This window comes from Lupinus angustifolius, chromosome LG05 (genome assembly GCF_001865875.1).
Source record: "Lupinus angustifolius cultivar Tanjil chromosome LG05, LupAngTanjil_v1.0, whole genome shotgun sequence".
In the NCBI taxonomy this organism is placed as follows: Eukaryota; Viridiplantae; Streptophyta; class Magnoliopsida; order Fabales; family Fabaceae; genus Lupinus; species Lupinus angustifolius.
The window spans coordinates 1,110,652-1,121,421 of NC_032013.1; the positions used below are offsets into that span (position 1 = coordinate 1,110,652).

Sequence of the window (10,770 nt, forward strand, 5' to 3'; positions counted from 1 at the left end):
GTTCAAAAGAACTATCATATTCCATCATAAGAAGTATACCCACAACACACACTTTGGGTCAATGCTAACCAATGTATGTGTCACATCTTTGCATCCAAGTCAATGCTCGTGTCACACAATGCATCTCTACTAATATTTGCGTTACACCTTTGCATAAAAGTCAATGCCCATGTTACACCCTACATCAAAGTCAGTCAACGCCTTTGTGCTTTTGTGGATCTGCTAACAATTAATATTTTTCACTTTGACGTCGCAGACACGATATTAGTATATTTCACTTCTCATCTCTAATGAGCTCATTCTCTCAATATCTAGAGATATATTGTCAACATCTGACTCAACACATTTGTCTCTATCTCCACCTTACTCTCAATCCAATACATGGAATTCTGAGGTTCTAGATCCAACATAACTGTAGACCCCACCATGTTCATGCCATATTTTTCTCTCCTTCAACTCGTCTACTTTATTCACGAGCAATACCTTTGACAGATCTTGTCCAGGCAACATGTCTACACCCTCCTTTGCCATAATCTGGCACTTGGGCTAATAGATATCTACCAATTGGCTCAGATACTAATTGTTGGTGCAACCGAATCGATCGTTGTGCAACGTTAAGTACAATCAATCAAATAAACTGCATAAAATAAATAGAAGAAAAGAAATAACAGAATTTGGTAACGAGGTTTGGCCAATTATGTCCACGTCCCTATGAGTGTTGAATGACTACCAAGATATTATTAGAGAATAAGGATTACAAGTGTCTATGATGTGTTTCTATTTGATGCTTATATCTGGTACAAGGAATTATGTATACGTATAACAAGGAATTTCAATATTAGGTAATATGAGACTAATACAATAATATTTCAACATTCGTAATATTTTCTTATATGAAGGAAGCTGGCAATTGCTTTATATAGTGTCTGGACAATATAGGGTCTAAGTTTGGAACAGTCTATACGGATCCTCACATAAAATGCATGATTCCATTTTGATATCTTTATCAATGGTTTGTCATTGTTTGCATCAATTTCTAGCTACCACTATTAGGAAAGCGGAACATTTGTGAATAATTAAGAAGCTTTATATGATTTATCCAAGGCCCCAAAAAATCATAATGATAAGTCCTTTTAGTGTGAATATCACAATCTGGGTTGGGTAGTTGAGTAGCACAAGACTTCATCTTTCTTTATATCTTTCAAAAACACCATCATACAAGTCCCTATTAAACTCTTAAATAGATCTTAATCAATACCCTTTTGAATTAAGACAATGTCATATGATATTTTCAATTGCTTAATCATATTTATAATCAAACAATTACATTACCTTTAGGGGGACGAAAATGGTGATTAATTAATTAATTGCGTAGATAAATAAATTGAAGGATAAATAATAGACTTTAATATTTAAGCATTGTCAATATAAAATTTTTTATACAGTCACTACATCATCCACTATACAATATGAATAATAGATGATACGATAATAGTATAAAAAATTCTTATATGTTATTGATTCTTACACATTAATCTTTTAATAATGTTGCCCATGAATAAATGCTTTATTACACTCTCCTCTAAAAAATACTTTCCTAAGGCAGCTATAGTATTTCAGCTTGGTTTTTCAATCATTAGATTTTAAACAAGAAGACGACAATATGATGAGGAACCTGATTTAACATAGCATTTCACATCAAATATCTTATCTTCCCTATCTAATTAAGAGAATGGAGGATAATGTTTCCCTACTTTTATGTAACTAGTAAATCAAACAAGGATTTAATATGTATATACTGACAGTGTAAGTGTCTTTTACACTGTCAGTAAATCATTCACCATTGATTTGTTAATTACAATTAACTCTTAAATAAAAGTAACATAAATCAATGGTAGATAATGTGCTGACAGTGTAAAAAACTTTATACTGTTAATGCACATATTTTAAACTCATGAAAGAAAGCTTCAGTAAGATGTAAATATGGCATCATGCATTGGTCAATCAGAAAATTGGTCAGTGAGGAAAGATTCAATTCACTATTTCGACTACATTGTAATTAACGAAATTGTTTTCTAAATTCTCTCAATATCATTTTGTAATTATTTTTGTTCACCTACTTTGATTCTTTTGTGACTCTTACATATTTTTTATAAGCAAAAGTATAATAAAAACAGGCATAAGGGGTATCAACCCAATTACATCTTACAAAGAAGAAGAATATAAGTATATGGATCAATACACTATTGTGTAAAAGTAAAGGAAAAAGATCTCAACTTTTTGGAAATCCACGACCAAGATCTAATTTGGATCAAGTCCATGATCTGAATATAACTAAAATTTTCCCCCTAAAGATGATGTCATTTCTCATCTTCCAAATAGACCGGACTACAGCAAACCACATCATTCTCCAAACAGCTTTCCCTTTTACAATTCTACATAGAGATTCATGCATCTTAAATGATTCCAAAACCGTATCCGGTTGAGTTATTTGAATTTGAAGCCAAGAATAGAACCTTTTCCACACATTAGAAACATAAGGACAAGAAAGAAAAAGATGATCTATATGTTCATCATATAACAGACATAAAGCGCACGTCAAATCATCCTCCCCCACTATATGTCTCTTATGAAGCTCAGTTTTTGTTGCAATCTTTCCTCTAATAACTTTCCAAATTAAACAACAAACTTTAGAAGGAGCACAATTAATCCAGCATAAATTAAGAATATTACCTAGTTCCACCGTGACTGGACTCAACTGAGCTAAATAAGCAGAATTCACCACATAGCAACCTGATTTGTCAAGGTTCCACCTCCATCTATCATCAACACCACTTTTGCAAGAATGATTCTGGATAAGATCATAAAGGTTTTTAACTGCTTCTTCCTCCCAAGGAAACAAGGTCCTCCTCCACAGAACGTTCCAAGTCCACACCCCATTACTAGATGTCTCATAATCAGCAACTAAAGCCTCCTTCTCCATAGCGAGCAGAAATAATCTCGGAAAAATATCTCTAAGGGCTTGATTGCCAAACCAAATATCCTGCCAAAAACGAGTGTGTAATCCATTTCCAATTTCTTTCCAAAGATTATCATCCAACCAATTAGAATCACTAGTCGACCCCGAACCAATTTTCACCAAATCCCACCACCACCTTACATTATTTTAATAAAGTTTCATTTTGGTGGGGAAAAAATCATATAATTGTCCTTCATTATATATTTTTTTATATAATTAACGAAATTTTAGGTGAGACGAATCTCGAGCTTAAAAAATCTAGGCAAATCTCACAATATAGATACTATTTATACTAACTACTGAGCCTTGGTATGTCACCCGTAACTATCTCTGTCATCACCATTTTAGTCAAAAAATAATAATATTATTTTAATCATATCTTAGATCATAAATAAAATAGGAATTAATTATATTAATTAGTAAATGAAAAACATTTGTAATATTCTTATTGGATTGAAACAATAGAAAAGACACAACTCAAACATAATTTTATTGTTGCTCAATGATGAGGAGGCTTTAACCAGGCCAATTTTATATAAATTATAATATGTAGACTTAAACTATTTATAATTAACTCATAAAGTTATATAAGTAAGAAAGTATACTGTGCATACTAAATAGTATATTCTGATCAAAAATAAATCAATCCCAATATAATATCTTGTTATGCAATAAGAAAATAGTTGAAGTCAAATATTCAATTATTTATATTACATGATTAGAAAATATGTGTGATATCTGACTAATTGGGATGACCAAAATATAACTGAAATATAAAGTGACTAATTAACTTATGAGTATAAAGAAAACAAACTTCTAACAATTTTATATTTAATGATTGATCAAAATATGAAAGTTATTTTCTTAAACATGTAACGACAGATCTTATAAAGCTACATCCACATGCAAACAAAAGAATCATTCTGAATTTGTCGTACAAATTTGGCAAAGCTTATCAATCATGTTCACAAATATTAATGCAATTTGTATTAGTGCACCCTACAATTTGCCTTTTATTATCAAGTTCGGGGCCACGTACATATGAGGTTTAAATATGGCTTAGCTGGTCATACAAATTGAAACTTTTTTTTTTATTTGTTTCCCACATATATCTTCACACTGAAGCAATCTTGTCTGAGCCGGAAACATCCACAGGTATGTGAGGCTAACTCTCATAGTGGTATTTTTTCCATCCACAATACTCGAGTTCTGGAGGGGAATGAAAGAGTTGTTTTAGAAAACTAATCTCTTGTTTGGGAATTGAATGAAAGAGAAAGTAATATTTTGAATAGGGTTTTTAAAGCTCTCTAAAATCTTACATGTACCTATTTGTTTAATTCCCCCAATTTAGAGTTTTACTAGTGACAAAATGTCAAAATAACAAAATACAATTAGTAAAATTATACAATTAGATTATTATTCATTTATCATTGTTAATTATATTTAAAATAAAAATAAAAAAAAATTATACATTATTATTACTTTACATTTTTCTCACATAAATTTCACACTCGTAAATAAATAAGGGAATCTCCTTTTCTTTCTCTCTTATCTTTACCCATTGATCTCACTTCTTCATTTTCTCTCCCAACTCTCAAACATGAGGTAAGTAAACGTGAACCATTTTGCATTTATTTGGTTTTCAAACGTACAAGATAAAAAATTAAATAGGTGAATAGATGACATATTCAATTACAATATATGATTAAGGTAGATTATATCATGGGGTTTATCTAAATAACATGATGCTTAATAGTTTTAAATTGTAATCTATCTTCTCCTTATTAAGACAATTCCAATTAAATTTGGGGATGGTTCCAGGACCTAACGAAAATTGTTGGGTTTATTCAAGTGTGAAGTCCTACATTGGATATGCGGGGAGGAATGAAAGAGCTTATAAGAAGGAAAGACTCATGGAACTAATGCCTTAAGGTTTTGGTTCAAGACGTGGTGTCTCACTTGTGACTCTTCACTCTTCTCATACTCATGTAACAATGGAAATCCCTGGTGGTTGGAGGCTCCCCGGTCGCAGACTAAGCCAAATGGATGAACATTTTCAAGGCAAAATCTGAAGGTAATTTTAGGGTTAAAGACATTAGATTCTTCAACCTAATTTCTTACGGAAATGGAACTAGAGACGGCTAAACATCTCTTCCACTAAGGGATAGGGAAAACACTAACTTTTGTCATGTAAGTGGCTTGACTAGGGAAAGATCAATGCTAAATACACTAGGCTCTATAATCTTATCTCGAACATGGAAGTTAATATAAGAGACTTATGAGTCGGTAGAGTGGGGAATGGAGGTGGTCCTTATATTGGAGAAGATTTCCTTTTGTTTCGGAATTTGAACTAATCGATAATGTAAAAATTGCAGCATGTTACTTTAAGGAGGGATAATGAAGATTCTTGGGAGTGGCTCCAAGACAAGTCCAAACATTATGTCAAATCCGCATACAAATGTCTTCTCAACCATATAAACAAATTGGAGCGTGATCATAACTTCTTCAAAGTCTTATGGGAGTCGAAAGCCCCCTCAAAGATCACCACTATCACATGAGGACTTTTCCAAGACAAAATTTGATAAGTGCCAAAATCTCATACCTAAAATATCATCTTTATGGCACCTTCACTCATAAATTAGTCCAATTATCAGCAAGTTGCTCTTAAACTTAAACATAATATATGAATTGTCAGATTTTACCCTTTAGAGTATTTATGAAGGCCAAAACCAGAGGAATTGTGCAAAAAGTCAAATTTTCAAACAAGATTTGTATCAATATGTCATATTTTGAATGTTATAAGTATCGTTACTAAATATAGAGTCATATCAACACTTAATAACTCTCAAATTTGTTAACATAGTTACTACACATAGATATGTGTTAACAGTTCATAAACTTTCATCTTGTTAGTATAGTTGCTAGATATAGAGATATATTAATGAGTTACTAATATGACTAAGACATTAGCAATTAATATCATTGAGGTGTTGCCTTAAAATCTCAATTTTGTAAGCATAGTTACTAGACATAGAGGTGTGTTTTATGGATCATATTTCACCATCTTGTGAGTAGAGTTGTTAGACATAGAGTAATATACATAAGATATTAACTCGACTAGGAAATTAGTGGTTAATACCATTGAGGTCTCTTTATTTATGAAAGAGTCATAGTTAGATGAAAAAGTGTTGTTGAATCATATATGGATAGTGAATAGTAATGTCCAATGTCAATATCTCTATTCCAAAAGTTTATCAATCACTTAGTTAGTTTATTAGCGTAACCAAACCAATCAAACTCTCATAAAAAATCAACTTAAAATAACAATTTTTATTTAAAAGGCTAATCTCAAACAAGTCCTTCTAGATTCGGCAATCTTTGATATGTGTTTGAGACAACCCAATTTGATAATTGAATTGACCAATTTGTCAGTAAGCAGAATTCTAATCATGGGCGCATTACTAAGATAGGGAATGATTTAACTTCCTGGAGGCACCACTTGCAAGTTTTTCAATGAAGAATTGAAAATTTCACAATATATTCTCTTCTTGCAAGTTCACTTACCTTATTTGGAAGACGATATACAATTAGCTTCACTTTGACATTGCCCCTTCTAAAGATATAAGGAAACATTTCTACATAATACGAGTCTTCCATTTAAAAAAAAATTGTTGGAATTTCTGGCACATTTTTATACGAGAATTCACATTTTCCATGTAGGATTTATTATTTTTATCTATAAGCCTCTATATTAAACGTTTTTATTATATTTACTCTTTTTGTTGTTGTAGTTTGACATTGTTTTAAATTGCAGTTGCTTATCTTCAAATTGTGAAAAAAAAAAAATAAATTGTTGCCTATTGTAATTGTAATGTAATAGCATTGTGCCATCGTTCATCCTTATCATAAGACATATTCTAGAAGGTTTTCATGGTTCTTTTTATAAGATCCTTTATATTTTTTTATGCAACATATATTAAAACTTTTTTACTATCGTTAACTCTCTTTTTTTGTAATTAAGGCTATCAATTAATTATGAACAATTTTAAATGATGGTAGAATTTTAATATTATAATATTTTAAAATAATTAAGAAAATAAATTACTTTTATTCACATGTGCAATTTAGTTGGGAGTGTTTTATAATAAGGATCAATGGGAGTATAAGATTACAATCTTAACATCACTTAATATTATTTATTAATTGAAAGTCTCAATGACAATAACCAAAACTTAGAAATAGTCAAAACTTTTAATATGAGCAAATGGTGAAAAATATTAACAAATGTTACATAGAAAATATAAAATGTCTTATAAAAGGAATTTGAAAACCTTCTATAATATTTCTTATAATTAGGACCAAATGGAATGAAATACTACACAATCACATTACAGTCATAATATGTTGAATTTTTCGCATTTTTTGCAATTTTAAAACAAGCAACTGAAATTTAAAACTCTGTCAAGCGTAATGATGAATAATATGCTCTATTTGTTTTTATTTGAAGTTATAAAATCATTACAAGTGAGTTGACTCATAATTTACAAGGTCGTGAGTTCAAATTTCATTGCATACATCAAGGTTTATTAGTAGATAATTTGTAGGTACCTTTATTAGTGTTCATAGAATCATGGGGTTGTGAAAATGAGGGTAATGAGCTTAGGACCCAACTCATATAATCCTCTTTGTTAAAAAAATTCAGAGTCAAAAATTAAATTGACATTTATTATTATTGAGGTAGTGAATAATTTGTTTTAGTAAAATAGAAGATAGTAAAAATAATTAATATTGTGTTATTGTTTTTTATGGATACTCTTATTAATTATTATTTTATGAAAGTTCAGGGGATATGGTTGAAAGTTTTATTCGGGTAAAAATTAGTTTTAGGATATGGGGAGTCCTTAAATAGATATTTATAGATTATTTATCAATGATATTATATGGAGTAGAGGGATTTAAACTCAAACTCTTATGAACTAAGACTTACTAATTGTATGAACCTATGTTTATCTCATATCATTATTTGATATTTTTTCACACTATAAGTAGTAATTTCAATGCTAAGAAGATGATGTAATAGAATAATATTTATAATACACGTTTCATTTATTTTTACATACCAATAAAAGAGATTAGTTTTCTTGGTTTTTTTTATAAATATTATAAGATTATAATCTTACATCAATTTAATATTGTTCCTTAATTAATAATCTTAGTAAAAACAACATAAAATAAAAATAAAATAAATTATTTTAATGGGGACAAACTACAGAAAAGATAATAAATGATGTACGTAAAGTATAAAGTTCTTTTAGATAGTGTCTTATAATAAACAAAATTGTGTGTAGTAACGGAGTGCAAGTTCTTTGCAAGTTCCAACATTAATTCTACTGTTCCCAAGCAAGGAAAATCTATCATTTAACTTTTACATGATGAAATATCCATACCTTAAAACAAACAAGTGATCATAAGGTGTACAATTTAAAATTAAGTGATAATCAATGTAAAAAATTATACACAATTAATATATCATTTATATTTATTTGTATTATTCTAGTTAAAAATTAAAAATAAATAATGATTAATAAAATTAAAAATAAAAATTTCTTACCCTATTGGTCATACATTTTTTCTCTTTAAAATTTTAATATATTGGACATTAGTTTTACCTTTAATAAAATACACATTCTAGGGCTAGGGCTGCGTATGCATAACAAAGTAAGGTGTACCTTCTCTCCCTCTTTCTTTCTCTCCCTCTACCTGATTTCTTTCTATTCCTGTTTCTGATACTTTCATTCACCAAATCTCTTAGATATTTTTCAACATATATAATTACATTTTTACAGGGTTTTGAAGAATTTGGTAACATGAGGAGGCGCCAAGTAGTAGTTAGAAGATCAGAAGAACAAGCTGCAAGAAATGTTAGGATTGTGAAATATGGAGAGTGCCAAAAGAATCATGCTGCTAATGTTGGAGGATATGCTGTAGATGGTTGTAGAGAGTTCATGGCAAGTGGTGGTGAAGGTACAATTTCTGCTCTAACTTGTGCTGCTTGTGGCTGCCACAGAAACTTCCACAAAAAAGAGGTTGAGACTGAAGCACTAAGTGAATTCTCTTCACAAACCTCCTCAGGGATTTGATGATGAGCATTTCATGATATATACCTCAACAATTATGTAATATATATATTCTGTGAACTTACTTGATTTTGCTAGTTAAGTGAGATTTTAAGATATAGTGTTGGGCTTGCTTAATTAATTATGTAGAACTATATGTTCTATAGTAAGTTGGTGTGTATAATGGGTGAATTCTCTTAATTTCTTGATTAAACTTATCTTATGACCTAGAGGTATATGCGCTTCCGTGCATCTACTCACTCAGATCTTATTAGGTGAGAGACTCCTACATTGGTACAACTTTTTTTTATTTCTTTCATTACTTTATCATTTTTTTGCTTCGCATATTAGCAGTGTTTTAAATTATTATTGCGTCCATGGTTGTGGTTATTGTGGCTGTGTAGTCGTTGCGGTGTAAATATTTGTGATCGAAAAAATAATTTTGAATTTGATGAGTTCCGATGTGGCATGATGTGATTATGTTATGATCACTTCATTGTCACATAACATTTACCGTTATAACGGTTACCACAATTACAATATTATAGCTGCATGCATCGGTTGATGTAGTCTGCAATTTTATACTAGGTTGTGTAACTTTAAAATATGATGATGGGTACTTAAATTGGTTAGGTTTGCTGATTTTGATTCAATTCAATATCATATCCTTTGGGACATAAAACAAATGTACCAAACCTCACTTTGCTTTGCCTTGTGTCTCTATTTTTTCCCTTTATTTCTATTTTAGTATTGCCGTGTCTGTATTAAACTTTTCTCACATATGATCAAGATACAGTGCTCCTGAATTTAATATCACTTATTACTATACCATGGTAGCTAGTTTCTTGAGTGTGCAATGTGTAGTCTATAACAACTGTGTCAAAAAATCACAATTATAGCCGTTTCTAAATATAAGAGATTTGTATTTATTAGATAAGCAGTAATAAAAACTCTATAATCCTATCCACACTGAAAAGAGGGGGAGAAAAATAGATAAGAATGCATGAGCTATGAGTATCATCTCTTTTACTAATTGGTCAATGAAATGGATTATTAGAATTAATCAAACTAAGTAACTAAAACATATATGTTATATACCAATAAGGTATAGGTCTAGTGGTGTAAGGTCTCACTAGATCCACAAGATGACCAAAAAGTCAATGGTACGATTCCTAGGAGCAACACTTGTTGGGAGGGGCAGTCATGTACCCCAAAAGAGATTAGTTCCTTATCTAAAAGGATGAGGGGATACTCTTGATATTACAAAAAAACAAATGTTAAATAAGCTACATATCCTAGGTATATGTTAATGTTCCTAACTTCCTATAATATGTATGATTAAAACCCTAAATGAAGTTAAAGCACTAATACAAGTAAAAAGAAGAAAGTATGAGATAAATCAAAAGGGTACCTACTACATACCTTTGCATATTATGATAGAGATACGTTTTCATATAGCAGTAGGAGAAATGAAAGTCACAAACACAAGTCTTTTTAGCAGTTCAACAAGTTGCTTATAACAAAAATTAACATGCAGAGTGTGCAAAGGGGAAGTTATTTGGAACACATTTCTGTACTCTATAGCTAAGTTTTCATAAAAAAGAAGATACCAATTAAGTACCCACTTTGGTATGC

The 10,770-nt window shown here is 30.4% G+C and overlaps 1 protein-coding gene across 1 annotated transcript; it reads left to right on the plus strand.

Annotated features, from left to right (window-relative positions):
- Positions 8,693 to 10,226, plus strand: LOC109347337 (mini zinc finger protein 3-like). The gene is made up of 2 exons (XM_019587108.1): positions 8,693 to 8,737; positions 8,866 to 10,226. Exons 1-2 carry the CDS (start codon positions 8,726 to 8,728, stop codon positions 9,157 to 9,159), a joined length of 306 nt encoding a protein of 101 aa, XP_019442653.1. The 5' UTR covers positions 8,693 to 8,725; the 3' UTR covers positions 9,160 to 10,226.